Here is a 24,513-nt window from a genome sequence, read left to right on the forward strand (position 1 = left end):
AGTCAGCTTGTGTGATCTTGCCAAAGAAAAGCGTTACGTCTACGTAAAGGCTCTTGCTCGTCCCAAGGAAATAAATTTCTCCTCAGAACTACCAGGCCTCAATTTGCCCTAAAGAAATATGGCAGAATCAACTACGCCCTTTTGTTGAAAAAAAATAAGCGGCTGCCATCTTTGTTAAGGGCAGATCCTACCTACCGCCATCCCTCTCCCTTACCCGCCTTTATGATGCGTTGTGGCTGTCCCCATGTTTGTGAAGGGCACATGCCGGAAAAGGGCAGAGGGATTTGAATGGGGCAGGCTAAAGAAAGAAGGTGGGGAGGCGGAGGAGAGAAAGAGAGGGAGCTCCCGCGATGTTTGGGGCTGGTGGGCGTGGCTCGGGTGCCACGTCAGGCTTAAGCCGGGAGGTAGCGGATCTAGGAGAGCCGGGTGAGAATCCTGCCTGGGGCATTGGGGGTCGGGAGGGGAGTACCTCCAAGGCCATAGAGTCTGGGGACAGAGTGGGACTTGGGGGCTGCAGGAGGAGAGTGTGTATTGGGGGGGGTCTCTGGGAGGGAATCCCCCCACGCCCAGCAGAGCCCAGAGGGGAGAGGCAGGGGGGATCCAGCTGCCTCGGGGGCCGCTCCTTCCCTTCCGACCGCTCCCATTCTCTATGGCCCAGGAGGAACGCGCAGCCTGCGGCTGGTCACAGAGCGCTAAATCCCTCTCCCTCCCTCCCAAAGGCAGCCCAGGGGTGAGGTGGGGCGCAGAAGAGCGGAGGGGGCGGGCTGGGAGCCGTTTGCAATGCAGCCCCACAGTACCTTTCTCTCTCTCTGCCCTCCCCAACATACGGGGGGCAGCAGAGGGGGTGTAAAGCTTTGCGCATTCTCGCCTGAAGGAGTTCCTTGGGGAGAGGGGCCTGGCCCGGGGGCAGGTTTCCTGGGCGCCAGCAAGCCCCTTCCCCGAAAGGCCACCCTTTTTCAGAGCACGCTGGCGCCCTCTCTTGCTGCTGTGGGCTCGCTTTTGCTTGCACAGTGTTTTTTCAGCTGCAAAAATGATGGGACGATTCCCCTCCCCCCTGCACACACGCACCTCCCCCCCCCCGCACATAGACCCTTTTGACGTTTCCTGGACTTGGACACGTTTCATTACATCTTAATTCCTGAGCCAGCAGCAAGGGGACCGCTGAGAGAAGCCAGCCAGCTGCTGGGTCGCAGGTATTTTAGACTAGGAAGTTACGGAAGGATTGTAAGTGTGAGGCAGAAAAGAGGGGCTGGTATGGGGATCCTGAGGCAGGGGTGGGCAGGAGGTAAGTCTGGGTGAAGTTTAGACTTATGGCTCCGATCCTACCCTGCAGGGGTGCTGGACAGATTAACACGGTCTGCCACTGGAGACTAGCTCATCCACCCAGGTCTCGGTAATGCACACCAAATCTGCACCTTCATCCATGATCAACAAATCCTGCACTGGAGACTAATGAAATCCACTGGATTCCTGAATGCCCTGGGGGAGTTCCCAGTAGATAGAGCAGGTGACCCTGTTGAAGCCCCTGTCACACTGTGGAACAGCGTGGCGCGTCGGGCTCTTGACATGGTTGCTCCCAAGTGCCCTCTACAGCATTGTGGAGCCCGGTTTGCACCTTGTGGTGAGCTAAGGGCAGTGAAACAGGGTGGATGACTGCTGGAGTGCAAGTGGCAAAAGAATAAAAGGGGCCTTTGAGGCCTTTTCCCTTTGAGTCCCTCCAAACCTCAGGCAGCTCCAGAGAAGAGACTCTTCCCCTCCCTCGACTCAGTTGGGGGGGCTTGTCTCTCTTGGCATGGAGCTGCGTGGCAAGGGTTCACACCTCCCGGTCAGGAAAGGTGTGGGGCTTGAACCCGGGCCTTCCCAGCCAATGGAGCCAGGCCCGCTGTCACCCATCCCTCAAAGAGGCTACTTAATGACCATAGACAGAGAGGAGACTGGCCGGAGTGACTGTGCCTACATTGTCCTAGGACAGAATCATAGAATAGTGGAGTTGGAAGGGGCCTATAAGGCCATCAAGTCCAACCCCCTGCTCAATGCAGGAATCCAGCTTGACCCTCCTTCTCCCTGACAGAGCAACCACGATGGCCGCCAGCAGGCTGCTGCGAGGTGCCCAGCTTGGTGATGTGCTGTCCGTCGTCATGGTCTGCGTGATGCTGATATGGACTGTCTCCTCGCAGCATGAAGGCTTTCATGGCCATGCGCACGAGAACTTCCACCACGGCCACACGCATGAGGATATTTGGCATGGACACAGCCATGCGCATGAGGACCACCATCACGGACACAGCCATTCGCACGGTGACCATGGACACTCACACGGGGATTTGCACCACGGGCACAGCCACTCACAGGCGGACCCCCATCACGGACACAGCCACAGCCACTTCCACGAGGATTCTCACCATCACCTTCACGGCCACTCGCACGAGGATCATGCCAGTGGCCCCAGCAAGGCCAAATCCTTCCCTGGGCATCAGAAGTCTCCCCCGCAGAGGAGAGAAAGGCTGCAGCCGCTGCAGCTGTGGACTTACGTGAGTGCTGACTTCCGGAGGGCCATGGCTCACTGCGGGGGGCTGCTAGTGGAGGGACCCCGAGTCTTGCTCAAACCTCGTTTAATTTCACTGGGCTTTGTGTCGAGTCTGGCTCTGTAGAGACGAGCAGCACATTACCCAGAAGCATCCAGTGGGGTTTGCTTCCTAGGAAGTATATTCAGCATTGCAGCCTCAGAACTCAGAACTATTGACTCCCCTCTCACGTTCAGACAGGGATAGCCAACATGGTGCCCTTCAGGTGTTGTTGTTGTTGGTGGACTGTGGCTTCCAGAGGAGCCAGCACAGCCAACCACCAGGGACACAGAGAGTTGTTGTCCAGTGGAATCTACAGGGCACCAGGTTGGCTACTCCTCCGTTCAAGCTACAGGGGTGCAAAAGGGGGAGACTCAATATTAATTAGCCTGTTGCTTTTTCCCCCTTCTCAGTTTGTAAAGTCTGCCTTTAACGTCTTTTATCTCCAAGCTTCTGTGATTGATTCCACCTTCAGAAAGGTGGGCGGGGGGATGGGGGGCCTTCAATTCCTCCTGGCTTCTAATTCAGCAAGTGATAAAGTGTTTGTTAAAACAAATTGGGAAAGGGGCCGTAGCTCAGTGGGTAGAGCACCAGTTCAAGCCCCGATGGCAGCATCTCCAGGTAGGTCTGGGACACCCACAAGTCCTCTTAGTCTTCTGGCTCCGGTCCCTGTCGGAGAGATGTGGCTCTCAGCCCAGGGCAGGACAGGACCCATGTTTGTTTATTTTATTCGTTCCTTTTTTCAAAAGCCAAAACCAGACCTCGCACACTCTCCGATCAGCCCAGGGCAGCAGACATGGTTCTCTGAGGCGCCCCCCCCCATTTTTGCCTCCAACCCTGTGAGGTGGGCTAGTCTGAGAGTTGGTGCCTGGCTAAAGGTCACCTAGTAAGCGTCATTGCTAATGTGTGTGGGGATTTGAACCCGGAACCCCCAGAACCAGGCTGGTGAGTCAGAAGTGCACTTTTGGGGGGTGGGGTCTGCAAAAGGGATCCCAAACCTCAGAGCCAGGGGGTGGCTGTTTGCTCTTAGCGTGACTCCCTGCCCTCCCCCTGCAGGCTCTCGGTGCCACCCTCCTCATCAGCGCCGCTCCCTACTTCATCCTCTTCTTGATCCCTGTGGAGTCAAACACTTCCAAGCACCAGGCCCTCCTCAAACTCCTGCTCAGCTTTGCCTCGGGGGGGCTCTTGGGGGACGCCTTCCTGCACCTCATTCCTCACGCTCTGGGTGAGTGCGTGTGAAAAAGCCTCCCCCCAGTCCCTGCCCGGGTCCTGTGGAGGGAAGGGTGGGTGGGAGGGTGGGCGGGCTGGTGTGGGGAGAAAGGGCTTCCCTCCGTCTCACCACCCCTTTCTCCACTCCTTGCAGAGCCTCACTCCCATCACGAGGAAGGCGCCGGACACTCCCACACGAAGGCGCCCGGCCACGGGCACTCTCACCAGGGTAAGGGGGGTCTTTGGGCCCTTGCGTCTTGGTTCCCCTGAGCGCTTGAGGTGGGGGGGTGGGACAGTGGCGACACCCTCAGGCGGCAGGAGGGGTGTCGCCCAACACAGGAGTGGACAAGAGCTCCTTCTCTATCTGCCTCCTGGGGGGAAGGCCAGACCCAGGGGGCCCAGTGACAAGGGGGCAGAGTTGGGTGGGCCCCTTGGAGAGACGCCTCAAGGGGGAAGGCAGCTCAGCTGGGGGGTGGGGGGATCTCCCTCTGACTGGGGGTCTATGACGCATGGCCATCTGTTGGGGGGGGTTCAGCTCTGCATCAGTCAAGGGGGCTGGACTTTCATGGGCCCCTCCCTCCCTCTCTATCTTCCCCAAAGCCTGTGAGGTTGGTGTAGGCTGGTGGGGGGACAGAAGGGCTGGGGGTACCTCCTCTCACGACCAGGGGGAGCAATTTGGGGGCAGGGGCTTGTCTCTCCCGTCACTCTGAGCTTTGGAAGTCTTTTTTACAAACAAGAACCAAAACTCCCTGTTCTTCTGACTTGCTCAGAATTTTGATGGGGGGGGAATAAAAGGGGCCTTTGAGGACTTTTCCCTTTGAGTCCCTCCAAACCTCAGGCAGCTCCAGAGAAGAAACCCTTCCCCTCCCTCGACTCGGGGGGGGGGGGCTTGTCTCTCTTGACTTGGCGCTTCGCGGCAAGGGTTCACACCTCCCGGTCAGAATAGGTGTGGGCTTTCAACCTGGGCCCACTGTCTCCCATACCTTGCTGGGTCTAGAAAAGTGGGGGGCTGGGGGGGACGTCTGGAGGGGGCACAGACGAGAAGCGCAGTGGGGGTGGGGACACGAGAGCAGAGTAGAGTAGAGGGAGTGCCTGCAGGGCAAAGGAGGCTTGGCGCTGGGGGCCCCGAGCAGGGGCCACACGGGATGCTGCATCCGTCCAGCCTGCCTGCACTCTCTGACTCTCTTCCAGGTCCGGAGCACCAGCACATGATGTCTGTCGGGCTCTGGGTCCTTGGCGGCATCGTGGCTTTCCTGGTCGTGGAGAAGTTTGTCAGGCACATCAAGGGAGGGCACGGGCACCACGGACACAGCCACGGTGGGTACAGCCACGGGCACTGGCCAGAATCTCCCTCCCTCTGCACACTCCTCCATGCTGGGGGTGGGAGGGACTTACAGGAAGGAAAATCCCCAGAAATTGATGCTGGGTCTAGTCCAAAATGCTCTTTCCCCCCCCTCTCAGCTCCCCCCATGGGTCCTGGCTTGCTTTAGCCAGTGTGGGATTTTGTGGGGAGGGGGCAAAGGGGTTAAGCAGAGGCCTCAGGTGGGTCAGAGCAGTTCCGGTCAAAGGGGGTGGAGGTTGGGTGCTTGAGGGGAAGTCAGGTGGGGCACGATCACACACCCCCCCAAAAAAAGCATAGCATGAAGCCTTTCTCTTTAGCAGCACTGAGGGCTAGCGGCTTGCTTAATTCCCTGAAGCAAAGATGCAGAGACTCTTGTTAGCTGAGGGGATCTCTGCCAGAAAGCAGAACGGCTGGCCTGCCTGAATCAGATGGTCTGTAGGGTGGGGGCCTCCAAGTGTGTGTGTGGGGGTCTCCATGGCTTCCTCCCGCCTCCTGATTCCCCCTCCCCCCACAGCTGCCAAGGCCAAGTGCAGTGACGACGAGGGGGAGAAGGAGCCCCTCCGGGGAGGGTCTGCGGGAGAGAAGGCCGCCGCCACCTCCAGGAGGAAGGAGAAGCCCCCTGAGTCTGGTAAGGAGGGAGGGGGCTGCTGGGTGGGCATTCGGAGGACCCCTGGGGCTGCGGGGGCACTGGGACTTTTGCATGTGGGGTCAAGACCCCCGGCTGAGCCTCTCTTCCTCTCCCCCCACATGCAGCCATGCGTGTCGCTGGCTATCTGAACCTGGCCGCCGACTTTGCCCACAACTTCACGGATGGGCTGGCGCTGGGGGCCTCCTTCCTGGCGGGGGCCACCGTCGGAGCCGTCACCACCCTGACCGTGCTGCTGCACGAGGTGCCCCATGAGGTGGGCGACTTTGCCATCCTTGTCCAGTCCGGATGCAGCAAGCGGAAGGTAAAGGCCCTCCCGGGGCAGCTTTGGCGGGGGGGGGGGGAAGGAAACTAAGCCAATCGATTGGATCAGGGTTTCTAGCTGGCTCCCTCCTGAAGGCCCTGGGCACGTACAAAGTGCTTTAGAAGCTCCTCATGCGGCACATCAGTGTGTGGGAGGCCGTTGTTAGAGGGCGGCTCTTAAATGGGGGTCGATAGTTACGGGGAGGGTCTCGGTCAGTTGTTAACCCACCATGCCTGTGGGGGTCTGCTGTGGTCCAGCAAGTAGCGGCTCAGGGACTAGGAAGTCGCATTGAACTGAGTGGACCACGCGTCCATCTACCTCAATGTTGTCCACTGACTGGCAGCACCTCTCCAGGGTTTCCGGTGGGGGGTCTCTTTCAGCCCCACCTGGAGATGCCGCCATTGGGGTGCTGTGCCACTGATCTACGGCCCAATCCCATGAACAGTTGACCCTCCTTAGAGAGGGGCAGTCTACCTCTGGGCAAGAGGAATGTGGGTGTCGAGGCCTGCTTGTGATCTCCGCTCACCCGCGACTGACTCTGCCTTTCCTCCTCTCTGCAGGCGATGAAGCTGCAGCTGGTGACGGCTGTGGGGGCGCTGGCGGGCACAGTCTGTTCCCTTCTGGCGGAAGGTGTGGGCGAGGCGGCCACCGCCTGGATCCTCCCCTTCACAGCCGGGGGCTTCATCTACGTGGCCACCGTCTCGGTGATCCCAGAGCTCCTGCAGGACTCGGGGCCCGTCCAGTCCCTTCTGGAGGTGCTGGGCCTGGTCGGGGGCGTTGGAATGATGGTCTTCATCGCCCAGTACGAGTAGGGAGGAGGCGGCTGTTGGCAGGGCAGGCGGCAGTTCAGGGAGCACAGATATGGGACCAACAACACCCCTTCCCACGAGGGAGACGGAAGGATAGGCAGGCAGGCAGGCAGCGTGCACCCGAGAGAGTCTGTGGCTCCCACTTTGCTTTGCTGTACTTGAGTAGAAGCCGAGAGTGGAATCGGAAGAGTCCTGCCGTTCTGCCTTAGCCCCACTGCCCACACCTTGCTTTTCGTCCCAGGGAGTCATACTTCTTCCCTGCTGTGCACCTCCACTCCTCCAGGGGGCACTGCGTGGAGTAGTGAGAGGAGGAGGAGAAAACGACCGGTCTGGTACTGAAGAGGGCCCGCTCTCCTGTCCTACTTGGAGATGACGGGACGCTCCTTCCTATGAGGCACTGAAGGAAGTGGGGGGCAGGGGAGAGAATTTTAGTACCAGGGTTCCTCCTGGCTGCTATGATGAGGCTTTGTGTGTCTGTGTCCATCCTCCTGACCCCTAATTATTGGGGACTGAAGGCCCAGAAGAAAGGACCAAGTAAATAGAAGTAGAAGTGGACTTTTGTGTGGAAATAATGCTGACTCGGGGAGGGGGATCAGTAGAAATCATGGTTCCGGACAGTGGGGGTGGGGTGGGGTGGGGTGGGGGGCTTAGTGGCTGGCATCCAAGAATGGAATTTGCTGTAGAGCAGGATTTTGTCAACTAGGCTAGTGGTGGTAACTTGGGACCCTCCCCCCCAAGTGCAGCAGAGGTGCACCAAATACTAAGGGCTGCTTAGGGGTGTCTGTGTCTTTCTGCTGCTGTAAAATGCAACTCTGGGGGGAGGTGGGGGGGTCTGTTCTGACTGCTGACAATGTGGAGGAAATCCTGATTTATACTCTGGGAAAGGCAGGGTGGGTGCAAAGGGAGTTTCTGTGTACACTTGTTTTATATATTTCCTTGAGGGTGTTTTTCTTTTTTTGCATTTTTGTAGAGTGGAGGGATATTATTTGGGGTGATGATGGTTAATGGGCTGTGGGGGGAAATGTGTAAAGTAAAAAATTGTGTCTGTAATTAAAACTGATTTCAGCCCTGAAATGCTTTGTGTGTAATTCCTGGGGCTGGACAGCAGGTGGCAGCAGACTTAAGCCAGAGGACCCAGGAGTCCTGGCTGTCTGGCTGACACAGGTGCACCAAGCCACTGGACCAGCCTTTGACAACCTGGTGCCCTGCAGATGTTTTGGACTACAACTCCCATCAGCTCCACTTTCAAAAGCTCTTAAACATCTGGATTGGCAAAGGTGGTTTCTCTGCAGCAACTTTAACTCATGAACCACAGGCCACAGAGCTGGCCTTCTATTAAACAATAAAAACCATTTTTAGTTGGAAGGGAGGGTTCCATGTTGGCGATGGAGTAAACTGCGGCCATGTGGTCTGGGGGGAGTTAAGCCAGGAGCAGAGCAATCCACCTTGAAAGGCACTCTGCATGCTTTAAAACCTTTTTGTTTATTATGTGTATTTGTTTTTAAAGTTGATTTTTATCTCTTTTTTTAAAAAAAGATTCATTTTATGATGTTTTAGGACTTTTCTGATTTTACTGGAATTTTTTTTATAAACATGTTTACACCTCTAATGTAAAGTGCTTAGGTCAGCCTTTCCCAACCAGTGTGCCTCCAGATGTTGTTGGACCACACTTCCCATCTTTCCTGACCATTGGCAATGCTGGCTGAGGCTGATGGGAGTTGAGGTCCAACAACATCTGGAGGCACACTGGTTGGGAAAGGCTGGCTTAGGTGTATCATGTTGTTTGATCAAGCAGTCTATAAATTGTATTAAATAAAGGTTTGGGGTCGTGTGGAGCAATCCAGGCCCCGTGGCCCACTTCAGGCTTTGTTGTCCTGGTGGCACTTCCTGAGTAGGGCTGGCACATCACCAAGCTGTGTGGCTTACCTCTAGTGGGGGGGGGGAGGAGAGAGGGAGGCTGATTATTATTATTTATTAAATTTATTAGTCGCCCATCTGGCTGGCAATCCAGCCACTCTGGGCGACGTACAAAATTAAAACATAATTACATTAAAATATTAAAATCTCAACCAATACTAATAACACCCACCCCAAAAGCCTGCCTGAAGAGCCAGGTCTTCAAGGCCCGGCGGAAGCTCATCATAGAGGGGGTATGACGGAGGGAATTCCACAGAGTGGGGGCCACAGTTGAGAAAGCCCTCTCCCTAGTCCTCACCAGTTTGGCTGTTTTAACTGGTGGGATGGAGAAAAGGTCTTTCGAAGCTGATCTAGCTGAGCGGCATCGCTGATGATGTTGGAGGCGCTCTTTCCGATAGACTTGGCCGAAACCGTGCAGGGTTTTAAAGGTCAAAACCAACACCTTGGATTGGGCTCGGAAAACAACTGGTAACCAGTGCAACTCCTTCAGCTCTGGAGCAACGTGGTCTTACTGCCAGCTACCCTTAATCAGGCGCGCCACCGCATTCTGTACCAGTTGCAGTTTCCAGACAGTTTTCAAGGGTAACCCCATGTAGACTGCATTACAGTAGTCTGGGGGAGAGGAGACCAGGGCATGTACCACCGATGGGAGCAGATGGTTGGGCAGGTAGAGGCGCAGCCTCCGTATCAGATGGAGTTGATACTGGCTGAATGCAGCAAGGACCCTTCCCACATCCAGAAGTCCTCAAGGTGAGGGGAAACCCTACCCCAAGTGTGTGCAAGGACTGTAGGGCAGTGGGAGGTGGGCTTGTGTATTCACTCACACATGCGGTACCTGGGCTACCTACTTGGAGGCGTTGCCTGCCATGCTTTTCTCCCCATAAGAAGCAAAGTCTGCCCTTGGGGGGCAGCCAGGAAGAGAGGATGCGCCCTCCTGAATGCCCAGATGCTGCTCTGGTGAGGGGGCTGCTGGCCCAGCAAATGGGCATCTTCCTTGGAGGGTTTTATTCCCGCTCAGGAAGGGAAGGGTGCAAGAGGCAGGTGTGGGGCAGGCCATCGTAGCTCAGGGGCAGGGCGGCTGCTTGGCATGCAGAAGGGACCACGTTCAACTCCCAATGGCGGCAACTCTAGGCAGGGCGGGGAAGACCTGTCTGAAACCCTGGAAGAAACGCTGCCAGTCAGTGTATGCAATGCTAAGCTAGGTGGACTTCAGTGGTCTGACTCAGTATGGTCAGATTTCTATTTGGGAAGGGCCGTCGTAGCTCAGGGGCTAAGGCAGTGGGGCTGGGCAAGGGGTCTTTGGCTGATGCAACAGCTGCTGGTCAGTGTGCTGCAGACCAGATGGGCCCCAGGGTGTATGGTGGCAGCAGCCCACCCCTCTTTACTTTCTGCCTCCTGGCTAGCTTAATTAGATTCCCCTCTGATAAAGCAGCCACTCATGGCACCTTTGTTAAGGCTGCTGCGTACTTGGGAAGGCAGGCAGAAATTCAACAGGTTCAGGTGTGCTCCTGACTGGGAATGTTGAATGCCTGTCAAAAGGTGAGGGACCCCGAAGCTTGCCTGCCTGCCAGCCAGGTGCAGAAGAGGAGAGGCCAGGAGGCTTCTGCAGACTGTGTACTTATTTATTTATTTAAGCAATTTCTATACCGCTTAATGTATATAAAAATCTCCAAGCGGTGTACAGAAGATAAAACAGCAAATATTATAAAAATATACAATAAAGCCACAATACAAAAGCATACATACTACAAAGTAACAAATAAATATTAAAACAACTGCCTTGTACTTCTCCACTCAACACCTCTTAACCTTACTCGTGCAGAGAAGAAGAAATTTCAGCTGGTGCTACACCTGTTGAATTCCCCCTCCTCCTGCACAGCCTTATGAACGATGTGGGGGGTAGGGACCTGCTGTCCCTCTCCTTCACGTGGGGCTCCCTTCTCCCAGAGAACCCAGGCGTCCTGGCGTCCTCCGCCACCGTGGAGGACTAAGGCCACGGAGAGGGCTGGCCAGAAGGGCCTGCCTGGTCTTGCCCCTGGAGCCTCTATGGCCTCAGCTTCCGGGGGCAGGGCTGCCTCTGGAGCCTCCTTTCCTGCTCTTTCCCCCACAGAGCAATGGCTGCCCACCTTAGGCTGCAGGGGACCTTGGCCCTGGTGACAGGTGCTTTCCCCGGGGAGGGGAGAGGAGGGGGCTCTTGCAAGGGGTGGGGATTGGGGTATTGCAACGGGTGGGATGATGTTGCAAGGAGAGGGGGTTCAGGAAGAGAAGGAGGAGCAGGGAGCCAGGTAGAAATCCAACAGGGGTGGTGGAGTGCAATGGGGGTGAGAGGGTTATGTTTGGGGAGGGGTTTACTGATGGGAGAGGCCTCCATTCTGCAAGGCTGTGCCCGCCCCTTATTGAGAGGAGCGGGGAGCGTTCAGGCTGTTCTTTGAGAGAATGTGGGGTGAGAGGGGGAGGCACTGGGGGGGTCTTTTGCAGCTGCATTTGGGGAGGGGGTTGCCGTTGGGAGGAAAAGGCAGTTGGCAATATCCTGCTTCCTTTCCCCCCCCGTCTTTTTTTTACAACTGCCTAAGAGACACCAGTTCAACAGGTTACGCTTTTGCCAGGCATGTTGGTGGAGCAAAAGGGGGAAGCCTTGCTTGTTGGATTTCCTCCTTTGAGGTATGCCCAGCCTCTGCCCAGCTGCAGTGGCCAGCTTGGCACAGAGCGGATGGGGAGACTTCATCCGTTGGATTTCTGCCTGTTGTAAGGCTGTTAAAGATAGGGGGACTTTTAGCTAGGGGTAGATTTGGCAGAAGCACTTTTGTGGGAGAGTGAGGTGGGTCAGAGGTTGCAGGATGGTGGGAGGCTGGGGGGGAGGGGATTCCATTTCTCCCCCACGGCACCTGACCTCGGGGCGTCTCTTCCGCAGGGGGCGGCAGTGGCATCGGCCGGGCCATCTGCACTCGCTTTGCCCGGGAAGGTGCCCTGGTGGCCATTGCAGACTGCGACGAAGCTGGGGCGTCCAAGACTCTGCAGGGGCTCCAGGCGGGAGACCATGAGGCCTTGCGCGTGGACGTGGGATGCGCCAAGAGCGTGGCACACCTCGTGGACCGTATCCAGGTGCCACTCAGCAAGCGAGCAAGAGAGTGTGTGCTGTGTGCATGCATTGGCAAGCTCTGCTAGGACTGGGAGGCCGGGGTTCAAATCCCCGCTCAGCCATGAGCTCACTGGGTGACCTTGGGCTAGTCGCAGTCTCTCAGTCTAACCTCCCTCGGAGGGTTGTTGTGAAGGTGAAATGGTGTGGTGGGGAGTTGAGCTCCTGGGAGGAAAGGCAGGATAGGAGTGTGTATGTACGTCTTTGTTTTATTTTTCAAACCATGCATGTTGAAGAGCACCTTGCCCTGAGTTGGCATTCCTCACTGGCCCTACCTCTACAGGATCCTGGGCAGAGAAGGGCCACTTCTCTCGCTGCCGCCTGATCCTTCTTAACTGGAGAGGCCAGTGACTGAAGCAGCGGGGCTTCTGCAGGCCCAGCAGGCGTCCTGCCACTGGAATAAGCTCCTTCCTCCCCTCCTTCACTCCCTTTTCTCCTTTTGATCCTTCCAGTCTAACTTTTTCGACTTCCCTGATCCAGAGCGTTCGTAGATGCCGGCCACCCCATCTCTCTCTGCCGCTGACTTGCTCTCTCACCCCCTCCCCAGAACGGATGCGTGGCAGCCTCCACACCTAACGGTGCCCCCTCTTGTGGCCCGTCTCCCGCATGTGCAAGAAGGACCGCAGCCTGGTGCTCGAGCCTCTGCCCTGCGTGCAGAACATCCCAGGGAGAGCTGGCTGAGATCCTGGGGAGCCGCTGGCAGTCAGTGCGGACAATACTGAGCTAGATGGACCAGGAACCAGACGCTGCGTACAGCAGCTTCCTGTGGGGCACGTGCTCAGTGCAAGACCTGCTGCTAGGACCTTCCTGAGAGGCGGCCCACCCAGCGTTGGCAGAGATGGCCACCAGTTTGGATGGCTTTAAAACAGGAGATGACAGGGGGGTGACTTCAGATATCTGGAGGCGCAGAGGACAGGGCACGCTCAGACCCCTTTGCTCCAGAGAAGGCAGCACGGGACTAAAGGAGGCAGATTTCGGCTAGAGCCGCCTGGCAGTGGCACAGCCTGGCTAAGGGGCAGAGCGGGGGGGGTCTCCTTGGCCAGGGATGGTCAAGCAGAGAGTCTGCACAGCCGTCTCTCAGGGTGGCTGTAGTTGTAAGACCCCTGGACTGAGCTGGAGTCTAGAGGACCTCTGGAGGCCCTTCCAACTCCCTGATTCCTAGAGATCTGGCCCTCCAGATGTTGCTGGGCTGCGACTCCCGCCGTCTCTCACCATTGGCTGAGATGGGGGGGAGCGACAGTTTTCATGCCCGTCTTCCAGAAGGTTCTCTTCTCTTGTCCATTGCTGGTTCTGTTGCTGCCTGGATCTCGTGCCTCCCAAATCCCTCCCTCTGCCTGCTGATTTTCTTCCTCTCCTCTTCCAGGCCCGCTTCTCTCGCCCTGCCAGCGTCTGTGTCAACTGTGCCGGGATCACCATGGACGAGTTCCTGCTGAAGCAGACGGAGGAGGCCTTTGACACGGTCCTCAGGGTCAACCTCAAGGTACCTGGCCTGGGGAAGGGTCTTTGAGCCCCCACCCCCGTGGAGAGATGCTCCCTGGAGGGGCCACCTGACTTCTCCTCCCTCTCCTCCCCTGCAGGGAACGTTCCTGGTGACGCAGGCTGTGGCACGGGCACTGGTGGCCGCCGGGATCTCCCAGGGCTCCATCATCAACTTGGGGAGCGTCGTGGGGAAGGTGCAGTGACCTCCTCCCCCCCATCCCCCCCTCCATCCCCACCTCTGAGCTTTGCCCGGAGCCCCCTTTTGCCCTCCTGACTCCGTTTGCCTCGGCCCTTCAACGCCTCCTCCCAACCCGGCAGGTCTTGAGGGGCTCCCTGTGCCTCCCCCACCCCACCCCTTCCTCTCTTCTTCCCTGGCCAGGTGGGGAATCTGGGGCAGGTGAATTACGCAGCCTCCAAGGCTGGGGTGGAGGCTCTGAGCAAGACGGCGGCCAAGGAACTGGCCAGGTAAGCCCCACACTGTGGCGGGAGAGTTCCCTTCTTGGCAGGCAGACCAGAGGCCCCACATTTCAGCCCCGACGGCGGCATCTCCAGGAGGGGCTAGGAATGAGAGCTGCCAGTCAGGGCAGAGACCAGACTCAGCTAGGTGAGCCTAGTGGCCCAACTTGAGGGAAAACAGCTTTGGATGTTCCTGTTAAAACCAGCCCTTTCCTCAGAACCATGAGGACTAGGATCTTACTTTGGTGGGAGGAGCCGTGGGTCAGGGCCAGGGCATGCAGAAGGCCCCACGTTCAATCCCTACCTGTGATTGGGGAGACCCCCCCCTCTGCCTGGGACCCCCCAGCCAGTCAGAGTGGCCAGTACCAGAGGACACCGGCCAAAGGGGCGGCACGTTGCTCTCCAAGGCAACTCCTTGGGCCTGTCTCTCGACGGTGGGAGCGGAGCACGGCCCCACCCACAATGCTGCGCTGTCTGAACCCCCCACTGCCCCACTTCCGTTTTCTGCGCTGCAGATACGGGATCCGCTGCAACACGGTTCTGCCAGGGTTCATCCGTTCCCCCATGACGGAGAAAGTCCCCCAGAAAGTGTTGGACAAGGTCAGTGTCCGCTGGGGGATGATGCAGCGGGGCAGGGGGAGAGGAAGGGAGGCACACCTGCCTCTTCGGGGTGGGGTGGCCCCCTTCCTTCCAGTCCAGGCCCCCCTCAGCGGCATGAATGGGCGAGTGCGTGGGGTTAGATGGGGAATGCAGCAAGAGGGCAGCTTTGAAGGAAGGAAATTTCCATCCAAAGTGAGCCTGTAAGCGCCTGAAGCAACCCCCTCCTCCGAATTCCTCTGTTGGGACACCCCCAACCCTCCCCCCTCACCTGCCTTTTTCCCTCCCCCAGTTTGCAGCGATGGTGCCACTGGGACGGCTGGGGGAGCCTGAAGGTCAGAAGCTCACCTCGTGTGGGTCCTCGGGGGTGGGATGTGGGGTCAAGGCAAGGGAGGGGGGGCTGTGCTTCAGAACACTGTTCAGGGGAGGACCCGGGGCAGTCAAGCAAAGAGAGCCTCTGAACATCTGCAGAGTTCCCTCCTGCTTGCTGCTGGGTTGATTAGGAATGAGCTGCCGCACTTTGGTTGGGCTCAGAGGGCGACGCACTCAGCTTTGGGTGTGGAAGGTTCGGTCCAAGTAAAAGGACCTCAGGCACCGGAGGGAAAAGATCCTCCCTTGGACAGAAACTGCCAGTTTGTTTGTTTTTAAAAAATTATATCCTCCACAAACCAGCTTACAATTTGCAGCAAAAGCAAACTCAATTTGACAACAAATGAAGGGGGGCAATGATAGACTACAGGGTTAGGACTCCAACTCCCAGCAGCCTCTGCAGCCAGGAATGATGGGAGCTGTAGTCGAACAAGGGCTGGAGGGCCACAGATGTTCCTCATCTCTGGAGTGGACCATCGTAGCCTCGTCTCCTGGGCTTTTGTGAGAAAAATAAAAATGGGGGGAGGGGTCTTTGGTAGCAGGCGTGGCCTCCCTCTGCTTTGTACCCCAGAGAGCTGCTGCCGGTCCGAGTGGGACATACTGAGTAAGACAAACGACTAGCCTTGGCTCGATATTGGGCACCTTCCCGCGCTCCGCTTTGGCCTGCGGTAGATCCAGGGGGCTGGGAGTGAGTGAGGGGTCGTTTTGCTGGCATGGGACAAAGCATCAAGGCCCCTTTTGTGAGCAGGGCTGCAGTTTGCTGTAGGCGGCGCTCCTGTCCAGACGTGCTCTAAACCCCCAGCTGTCCGTGCTGCTTGTGGCATGCACTCTCCAGACAGGCTACACAGCTGGCCAGATGAATGTGTGTCTGTCTGTCTTGGAGGGAATTGTGCAAACCCAGCTGGTCAAAACCTTTCCCTTTGTGTGAAAAAATCAAAGCAGCTGTATTTGCAACAACTTCTTTATTTATTTATTTCATTTGTATCCCGTCTTCCTCCCAGAAGGAGCCCAGGCCGGCAAACAAAAATACTTAAAGTACTTTAAAACATATTAAAACAAAATGCTTTAATTTGGATTCCTGCATTGAGCAGGGGGTTGGACTTGATGGCCTTGTAGGCCCCTTCCAACTCTACGATTCTATGAAAACATATTGAGAACATCTTTTGGGGCGCTGGGGGCGCATGGCTGGGCCAGGCTTCACCCTCGCCTCTTCCCCTTCCTCTTGGCAGATGTTGCTGAGGTTTGCACTTTCCTGGCCTCTGACGAGAGCTGCTACATTACTGGGGCCAGCTTGGAGGTGACAGGTAAGGTGGGGGCTGGGTAGGGGGTGGGCGGGTGAGTGAGCGCATGGGGGGCTGCCCAGATACCCACACTCCCTACCCACTGAGAGCCTCTTCCTTCTCCTCCACCCTCAAGGGGGCCTTTTCATCTGACAACGCCCGTTTCCCGGCATCTGGAGACACCACAGGAAAAACCAAGGGGCCTTGTGACGCAACACTCCCTGACTTGACACTCCCCCCAAGGAAGGACTGGGGGGTCCTCCTTCTGGGGAGACACTGCACTGTGGGGACAATCTTGAAGTTTTCTGGCTGATGCTTTTCAATGCAAGGGGGAAGGCTTAGAAGCTGGACATGCCCCTCTCCTCCTGCCCCTAGGCGGGTTCTCTGGAGGGGATGGGGTGGGGTGGGGAGCTTTTGCACAAGGGGTGATGCTAAGATCAAAGAATCGCAATCCAGACTTTCACCATGGAGGGAGGTTGTTTAGATTTGACTGGGGATAGGATGATTCGTGGATCAACCATTCGCTCAGTGAATTAATTGCTTCTGTAAAAGTGCATTTAATGGGCAGCTTCTCTTTGAGAACCTGAAGGGAACGTCAGAGACCTTTGCATTCAGTGTGCAGAAGTCGCCACTCACTGTCAGAAGGAAAAGTTGTTCTTCCTCACTGCTGATTTCATCTCAGTTTAACAGACAGCAGAACGAGATTTATGGCCTCAGTATATATGGGAAGCACTTCATAAATGAAATCTGCACACACACACCTGCTATCTTTTACAAACTGCTGTCAACGAAGTCTAAAAAGATGGATCCCTGCCCTGAGGAGCTTGCAATTTGAAAGTTGTTGCGGGAGGGAGGCAAGGACGATGGACGGGACAGATAGGTTTACATTTCAGTTGTGTGTCCTTGGGTTAGTGGCAATGGCGGAGGGGGCCTGGATTCAGCCCCAGTGGTTCAGAATTGACTCCCGCTCATGAGGTGGCTAAATGGTGCCCCCCCAGGAACGCCAATGACAAGCAAAAAACCCAACAGCATGTACTGTATGTGTGCAAACTGAGGAGGAGACTTCCTGCACCTGATGAAGTGCGGCCTGTACTCCCTGAAACCTTCTGCTGAATTACATTTTTTCATTCTACAACATGCTGTGCCAGATTCCCTCTGTTGTTTCTGCTGCAGGAGGTAGACACGGGCCGGCAGTGGCGACTCCTGCTCTGGGCAGAGTTGAACCAAAGGAGCTTTATTAGAAGTGCAAAGGGGGGGGCTTGTCTGCCTTGTGTGGGGCAGGGCTGGGTGAATTCTGTGGGTGCGCTAAAGAATTCATTACACGATGCTGAATTTCTCCCCCTTTTCATCTTGCATGACAGCTCTTTTTTTTCTTGGTGGTTTTATGTTTTCACATGGAGAAACGTTCCAAGATATCGCCCGCCCCCCCCCAGCAGCCTGAAGTGGCAGAATCCAGCGTGGTCTGTACCACGTGAGCCTCCCAACCACACGCCCTGCCCCCAACAACCCCCTTGCAAATGTGAGCTGCTTTGTGGTTTTTGGGGTGGGAGCAATCGCAGCTGCAACAAGGCTTGCCTTGGTTGTCCCATCGCAGCTCAGGGGGCAGAGCCTCTGTTCTGCATGCAGGTCTGCAGTTCCACCCTCCAAGCAGGGTGGGAAGGACCCCTTGGCGCGACCCCAGAGAGCCCCCCTGTCACAGCCATGCAGGCACTACTTAGCTAGGTGGACCAACGCTCTGGTCTGGACCAGGCAAGTTCCCTTGTTGCTGTGTTGATAATGGCAGGAGCCATCGCTCAGTGGCTACAGCCCAAGTCACACAGGCCGTAGCTCAGAAGGTAGAGCACCTGTTTTTCAGACAGAAGGTCCCAGGGCCGGTCCCCAGTGGCAGCACCTCCAGGTACGGGAGGGGAACTATCCTTTTCCAAGGTGTGGATTGCACTACTATGGATTAGTATTTGTGCACCGTGTTGCTCAGAGGGTGGCCGGAGCAGGTTGCTTCCCAAGGAAAACACAGCACTGCTTTGAAAACAAGCACCACCGCCAGAAACTCTTGGCAGCACGAATACGACAAGGACATGAAGGTGTAAAAGTGGCGTTTCCATCTTTGAACATCAGTTCAAGCACCGCAGGAGCCAGAGCAGCCGTCCATCGTGGCCCACCCTTTCCCTAGGCAGAGGCCCCCAAACGTCCATCCCCCGCTCTAGTTGTGACATTTGGGTCTTTGCAGATGACGCACACGCCTCCTTACGGGGGCAAATTGGATTCTTGAGGATACTGCGGTGTGGCCCATGGGTGAACTTTGTGCAGGGGTCACCTCAAGCTGGCCCTTAATCTTGGAGCCTGCCACCCGTGTCAGGACTCCACCTTGGAATATGATGACAAGAGTGCCTTTCTCATGTGCAGAGTGCCTTTCCTTCACCAGGAGTCTTGGGTATGCAAAGCTACTTTTCCCCACACATGTTGGTAGGCCTAATACAGGTGCCCAACTGTGGATGTTAAAATCTTGATCCGGTTCTGCCGTTCCAGAGGATTGGGGGGTGAAAGCAGGAGGTTTTGTGATCCAGGACGCCTGGGTCCCCTACTAATCCTGGGGGGTTATGGGTGGCCTAGGCCAGTTGTGCGGCTGCACTAATTAATGTTTGCCAAAGGGATTATTGGGGTGTGCTTGGAAGGCAGGCGTGGGGGAAAGAGAAATAGCTGTGCGGGTGTGAGGGGGGGTTCCTCTGCAGCCTGCTGACCTATGGCAACCTAGCTGGGCTCTCCCACACTGACCAGGAGTGTTGTCAAAGCAAGGGAGGCCTCTGTGGCCCACCTCCTGAACTCTACATTTCATTCCTGGGAAATCTTGGAAGCAGCAGGGAGCAGACTCCTTGCAACAACTCCCTTGCGGAGAGAGCCAGGGCGTCTCTCTCTAGCGCTCCCCTGGCCATGCATGGAAACACACAGGCACGTGCACAAGAGGCATCCTGGTGCAGGCAGGCGGATGTGCGGCACCCACTTCAAGAGAAGCCAAGGGATGGTCTATGGTTCCCATGTTGTTTAGGGGCTGCATCAGCCGCGCCTCCCTGGAAGAGAAGTCCGTCTGGTGCCAACAAACTGGTTCCTCATTACGCCTTGCATTTTATTCTGCTTGTTAAGCCACTTGAAGACCTCCTTTCTTTGTCAGAAGCAGTTTGTCAATAAAATTCAGAAAATGCTCCCTGCAAATCTGCTCTCAGTGGCTGACTGAGTGCCCCCAATGGGAGGCCTGCAAGCTGACGAACAGCCCTCTTCTGCTGTTTGCTTTTTCTCTGCCTCTGGGCATTCAGGGGTACACTGCCCTTCAACATGGAGGCTCCCTTCACCCATGGATAGGCCTCCCTCCTCCTCCATAAATTTGCCTGTTCCCCTTTCACAGCAGCCAAAGCCAGAGGCCATCTTGTTCCAGCCCACCCACCGCAGGGATGGAGAGTCCACCGGCTGTCCTGCTCTCCGGCAGCCCATAATGCTTCATGCTGCGGGAAGGGCTTCCTTTTGCCCCTCCTGCCCTCAGGCTCATTTGGGCCAAGCCAAAGTCCTGGTGTTAAGAGAGCAGCAGAAAAAGGTTGCTTCCAGATGAACTGGTTTAGTCAGCATTAATTCTGATTCGTTTGCACGGCTTTTTCAGGGATGTTATACACAGTTGTGTTGAGCAATTGTTATCTCACCCTTTTTAGCACATTTTGCACTTTCCTTACTACAAAAAGTCCCAATAATTGGGGGGGGAAGCAAATTAACATAAGAGCCCTCTGTCCCAGCCTCCTGTCCTCACAGTGTCCAAACAGATGCCCATTGGGCGAGCCTGCAAGAAGGACCCGAGTGCAAGAGCTGCTCTCCCCTCCTGTGGCTCCCAGCAACTGGCATTCAGACGCACACTGTGTCTAACTACGGTAGCAGAGCACAGCCATTGTGGCTTGTAGTGGTAGCCTTCTCCTCCTCCATGAACCTGCCTAATGCTCTTTTAAAGCCATCCAAGTTGGTGACCAGCACTGCCTCTCATGGGAGCAAATTCCATCGTTCCAGCCCATAGGTCAAGTCAAGTGTGTGCTGTGCACAGCAAGCCAGAAATGATAATAATTTATCAGATTTGTTAGTCACTTGCACGCCAAATGTCTCCAAGTAATGTAGAACACTGTTAAAAACAAAAGCGCCAGTCCATAAACAACCAAAACAATAAAACAGCCCCACACAGCCATGAAAACCTCGAACAGCGCACCAATAACAAGCCGACCATCAAGAGCTGGTGGGGAGAGGAGTCTACCTGGCACCAAAAAGATGGCAATGAAGGGGCCAGGCAGACCTTACTAGGGAGTGCATTCCGCAGACGGAGCCACAGCAGAAAAGGCCCTCTCCCTTGTCGCCTCCCTCACAGGGGGGACCTAGAAAAAGATCTAAGGTTCCAGGTAGGTACATGTCAGGAGAAGCATTCCAGAGGATATTAGAGCCCTGATTGGCTGCGGTGGCTGGGCAACCACCCTTGCCACCGCCTTTTCATTGAGGGATCTTGATGAGCTCTCGTGGAATCCCCCAAAGTGGGGAGGGGGGCCCTCCTGAGCCCCTCCAGATGTTGTTGGACTCCAACATCTGCTTGGAGCCAAATGGTGGCTTATGGAATCTCCCTGCCATGTATGTTGACTTGGAGCCGGTGAGCTGCCTGCAACGCTCACTGGGCTGCAGCTAAAATAGAAGGGGGTGAGAAGGGCAGTTTCCTGCGCTCAGCCAGGCCCCAAAATTAGCCCACTTGTGCTTTTGACAAGAAGGTCTCGTTTGCTTGAAAATGAAAAGAGGACAAGAGGAGCACATCCTGTCTTCCAGTCTCCAGAGAAGTCAGGTTTAGTTCCGATGCTCCCGGAGCCTGAGATCCTGCAGGTATGATGGAGAGTTGCCAGGGGAAGGCAGTGCAGGCTGCGCCTCAGCTGGTTCCCAAGCGCATTCCTTCTGCAAAGCCAGATGTCAGCAACACTGCAGTGTAAGAGGAAGCACCTGGCTGCAGCAGGATTGGGCTGAAGGGGGCCCACCTAGGCTAGCCAGACGCCACAAGCAGGCCGGACCCAAGCGCAGGAGCAGCGCTCTCTCCACTGGCAATTCCCAGAGGCTGGCATTATTCAGAGGCATTTTCTGCCCCCAACAGTGGAGGGAGAATGTAGCCACCGATAGCCTTTCACTCCAGGAAAAAGTGTGTAGCTTGTCCAACAAGCAAACCACCTTAACTGACCACAGTAACTGTTTGGGAGGAGAAGGGAAGAGCAGGCAAGTTGGGATTTGCAATTGTATCTCACACCTCCTTGGATGGCTTCAAATTTGGCAGTTCTGGCCGCCTCCCTTCGAAAACGATCTTGTAGAGCAGGAAAAGGCTCGGAAAAGGGCGACCGGAATTATCAGGGGGATGGAGCGACTCCACTGCGAGGAGGAAAGGTGGCAGCATTTGGGGCTTTTTAGTTTAGAGAAGGCGAGTCAGAGGCCACAGGATGGAAGTGTGTAAAATTATGCACGGCACTGAGAAAATAGTCAGAGAAAAGACATTCAATGAAGCCGAATGTTGGAAGATTCAGACATGCAGCGCAGAGTTCAACTATGGAACTCGCTCCCACAGAAGACAGTGATGGCCAACTTGGAGGGCTTTAAATTAGGATTAGGCAGGTTCATGGAGGAAAAGGCTATCCATGGCTACTAGCCACACTGGCTCTGCTGTGACTCCTTTGGCCTGATCCAGCTGCTGCAAGGCCCTTGTCATGCTCTTTTCGTAATTTCTTATTGGGTGTGACTCTCTCCGGGACTCGTATGAAGGGCCACATACAATTATCTTAGTAAGTAAATAAACGTTTCTTGCCGCCTGTGTCAGTTTTTTGTTCACTGAATGAAGACTGTCAACTCAAAGGAAGTTTTGCTGGGGCAGAGCTTCACCTGTTGAATGTATGTCTGTCGCAGTGCTGTTAAAAGCTGCAGGAGCCCTGGGCAGGGTAAGGAGCAGCAGCCCCAAGGAAGAATTGTCTTCCTTCTTGCGGGGGGGGGGGGGTTCATGTGTGTCTGTGTGTGTGAGTGATGAGAGCCTGACCTGGTTCTGCCCATCACACTGTGATATGGTATCAGTCGAGGGTGCCAAAGGCCAGTTTCCCCGCCCCCCACCCCACGGGCTTGATTACTTCCACAATCTGTGCCCACCCACCCCTCCTCCTCCGGGCCTGTGCGCTGCAGACCCCTTTCTTTTTTCTGTGCCGGCGGTTGAATTGATGGGGGGAGGAGGAGAGGGAGGGGGATTAGGGTTAAGGGGAGAGGGGGAGGCAGGGGAGGAGATTAGCCGGGGGTCTGTTCCCCCCCAGCCCCTATTCTCTGGGCCCTGTTTGAAGCCTCCGGCTCTTGCTACCTCCCATTGAAATCCGCATCACCCAGGGCAACGGATGGGGGGGCATAAAAGGGGGTGGATAGGCCAGAGGCTGTGTGGGTGCTCCCTGACCCACTGGGGGGTCCTCGGCCTCCCTCACCCTCGTGCCCCCCCCAGGGCCTTTCTTGGCATCTTTTCCCATCACCACAGCAACTGTATCCCCCATCATCTCCACGGTGACCCCCATCGCCCTGGGTGGCTCTCCTGCTCTCTTCCCCCTTTCTCCTGCACATGGGTGGGAGGGAGGGGGCTTTCCCCCATTGAGGCAGCCGCCCCCTATTCAGCCGCTTTCCCTCCCTGCCTCCCTCCCATATCTTGGGCCTATTGTGGGCACAGCTGCACAGGCCCTTAGACAGAAGCCGGCGAGGGGAAGGCGAGGGAAGGCGAGCCACAGGGAGGGAGCGAGCGAGCGAGGCGCCTGGGCATCGCCAAGACCCCCGAAAGGCGGGTTCAGGGGTGAAGACTGGGGAGGGGGGAATATGGGAGGAGGAAGGCAAGCCATCATTCTCATTACTAGTACTAATGAACCCCCTAATGATTGAGACCCTGCAATAACTTTTGCAGTGGGACCCACGGAGCGGGAGGGTCAGCTGAGGATGCAATTGGGGGTTAGCATGAGTTGAGATGGGGCAGGATTCTGACACTGCTGGGTCAAGAGGGTCTGCAATGGAGTTATTGAATTCGGGGTGGGTGGGGGCGGCCCAGAAGAGCCATGCCAAAAAAATTACCTTTCCACACCCCCCCCAGCACAGGTTCCTGCAACTGAGGACCAACCCTGTGGTCTTTGGGGGCAGATTGGGGGGGGGGCAAGGATCTGGACGATGGTGAGTTTTTGAAGGGCCGAACAGCGGCGAGGGGGGGCAGGAGCCCACTTGGGGACCAGCGACGGCGCCTTTCGGGGAGCTACGGAGACCCTTTGATGCCACCGGGAGGCCGTACCAGCAGCAACCAGGACCTCTGGGGGAGATGGGCGCCCCGGAGCACCCGCAAGAGAAGTAAGAAGCGACGCCTGGAGGGAAGAACTGGGGATGGGGGGGCGGCCGTAGGAGGGTTGGGGGGAGTGGACGGAACCAAAGCAGCGGCCAGGAGGACCCGCTTGCCCAAATGCCAGCCCATTCCCCAAGTGCCGCCCCGGAGAAAGGCAGGAGGCGCCCCCTACACACACCTCCAGCTCAGCATAGCCCAGTCGCTGGGGCGGGGGGCACCCATCGGCAGCTCAAGCGGAAAGGAGGCTTTGGGGAGGGGAGAGTTCCCAAAAGTTTGGGGGGGCAGACATGCGTCGGGAAAGGCTTTCACCCAATCACGGCGGCAGGTGTGTCCCGGGGGGGGGGAGAGGAGTTCAACCCCAATAAACACGAAGCGGGCAGATTCCTCAAAGACGCGGGCTGTCAGTCCTACTCAGAGTAGACCCATTGAAACGGATGGACATGATGACTAACGTGGCTCCATTCATTTTAGCAGGCCTACTTTGAGTAGAACTTGTTTGGCTACCACTCGCTGTGGTGGGGGAGAGAATTCTTTGCATTAGACACACACACAGAGAGCCCCAAACTCCCTTGTGAAGGATGGCAGGATTTGGGGTCCCCTTTTACAAATTCTTTGGGGGCGGGGAGTTTCCCCACTGGCTTTATTGACAATTTCTGCAGCTCTTTTCCATGGATCCTGCAGCAAAGGCTGATGATAATTGTGTAACATTTTTGGAGGGGGGTGTGATGGGGAGACGCGCGTGGGAAGGGGGGCGCTGCGGCTGGGATGCCCGCACTCTCTCGGTGCCACATGGCGAGTCTACAGGCCTGCGGTGGGGGGGGGCGAGCAGGGAGGTTGCGGGGCCCAGCGCCGCATGGGGCTAATAGCCCAGGAGGCTCGTTTGGCCAGAGCAAAGGCCCGCCGGGAGCAGCCAAACGCCACGCCCCTTCCTCCCGGGGCTGATCCTCAGAGCTAGACTGCCCCTGACCATGGAGGCTCCCTGTGCCTTGTTTATAGGTTTGTTTCTCATATTAATGAC

General features: G+C 56.3%; 2 protein-coding genes across 5 annotated transcripts; both read left to right on the plus strand.

Moving 5' to 3' along the window:
• The first annotated feature begins 229 nt into the window (after window positions 1–229).
• SLC39A7 (solute carrier family 39 member 7) lies at window positions 230–7,948 on the plus strand. Of its 2 annotated transcripts, none has more exons than XM_061621535.1 (8): window positions 230–426; window positions 2,072–2,531; window positions 3,621–3,789; window positions 3,928–4,002; window positions 4,965–5,090; window positions 5,630–5,743; window positions 5,869–6,065; window positions 6,626–7,948. In XM_061621535.1, exons 1-8 carry the CDS (start codon window positions 245–247, stop codon window positions 6,875–6,877), a joined length of 1,575 nt encoding a protein of 524 aa, XP_061477519.1. In that variant the 5' UTR covers window positions 230–244; the 3' UTR covers window positions 6,878–7,948. The 2 variants fall into 2 exon arrangements, with proteins under 2 accessions (XP_061477519.1, XP_061477520.1); XM_061621536.1 differs by lacking the exon at window positions 230–426 and adding an exon at window positions 507–1,193.
• Window positions 7,949–10,777: 2,829 nt separating this feature from the next.
• On the plus strand, window positions 10,778–17,243 carry HSD17B8 (hydroxysteroid 17-beta dehydrogenase 8). Of its 3 annotated transcripts, XM_061621572.1 has the most exons (9): window positions 10,783–10,951; window positions 11,703–11,893; window positions 13,291–13,407; window positions 13,505–13,600; window positions 13,786–13,871; window positions 14,378–14,462; window positions 14,752–14,794; window positions 16,058–16,132; window positions 16,245–17,243. In XM_061621572.1, the coding sequence occupies exons 1-9, from the start codon at window positions 10,906–10,908 to the stop codon at window positions 16,259–16,261; spliced, it is 756 nt and encodes a 251-aa protein (XP_061477556.1). In that variant the 5' UTR covers window positions 10,783–10,905; the 3' UTR covers window positions 16,262–17,243. The 3 variants fall into 3 exon arrangements, with proteins under 3 accessions (XP_061477555.1, XP_061477557.1, XP_061477556.1); XM_061621571.1 differs by lacking the exon at window positions 16,245–17,243 and having other exon boundaries at window positions 10,778–10,951; window positions 16,058–16,152; XM_061621573.1 differs by lacking the exon at window positions 14,378–14,462 and having other exon boundaries at window positions 10,782–10,951.
• The last annotated feature ends 7,270 nt before the right edge of the window (window positions 17,244–24,513 follow it).

The sequence above is a fragment of the Rhineura floridana genome, chromosome 3 (assembly GCF_030035675.1).
Source record: "Rhineura floridana isolate rRhiFlo1 chromosome 3, rRhiFlo1.hap2, whole genome shotgun sequence".
Classification (NCBI taxonomy): Eukaryota; Metazoa; Chordata; class Lepidosauria; order Squamata; family Rhineuridae; genus Rhineura; species Rhineura floridana.

Bases quoted from the DNA above. Each gene is read 5' to 3' on its own strand.
- HSD17B8 (XM_061621571.1), top strand. From the start codon at position 10,906: ATGGCTGCCCACCTTAGGCTGCAGGGGACCTTGGCCCTGGTGACAG. The intron at 10,952-11,702 runs GTGCTTTCCCCG...TCTCTTCCGCAG, and splicing joins GACCTTGGCCCTGGTGACAG to GGGGCGGCAGTGGCATCGGC. The intron at 13,872-14,377 runs GTAAGCCCCACA...TCTGCGCTGCAG, and splicing joins GCGGCCAAGGAACTGGCCAG to ATACGGGATCCGCTGCAACA.
- SLC39A7 (XM_061621535.1), top strand. From the start codon at position 245: ATGTTTGTGAAGGGCACATGCCGGAAAAGGGCAGAGGGATTTGAATGG. The intron at 3,790-3,927 runs GTGAGTGCGTGT...CACTCCTTGCAG, and splicing joins CCTCATTCCTCACGCTCTGG to AGCCTCACTCCCATCACGAG. The intron at 5,744-5,868 runs GTAAGGAGGGAG...CCCCACATGCAG, and splicing joins GGAGAAGCCCCCTGAGTCTG to CCATGCGTGTCGCTGGCTAT.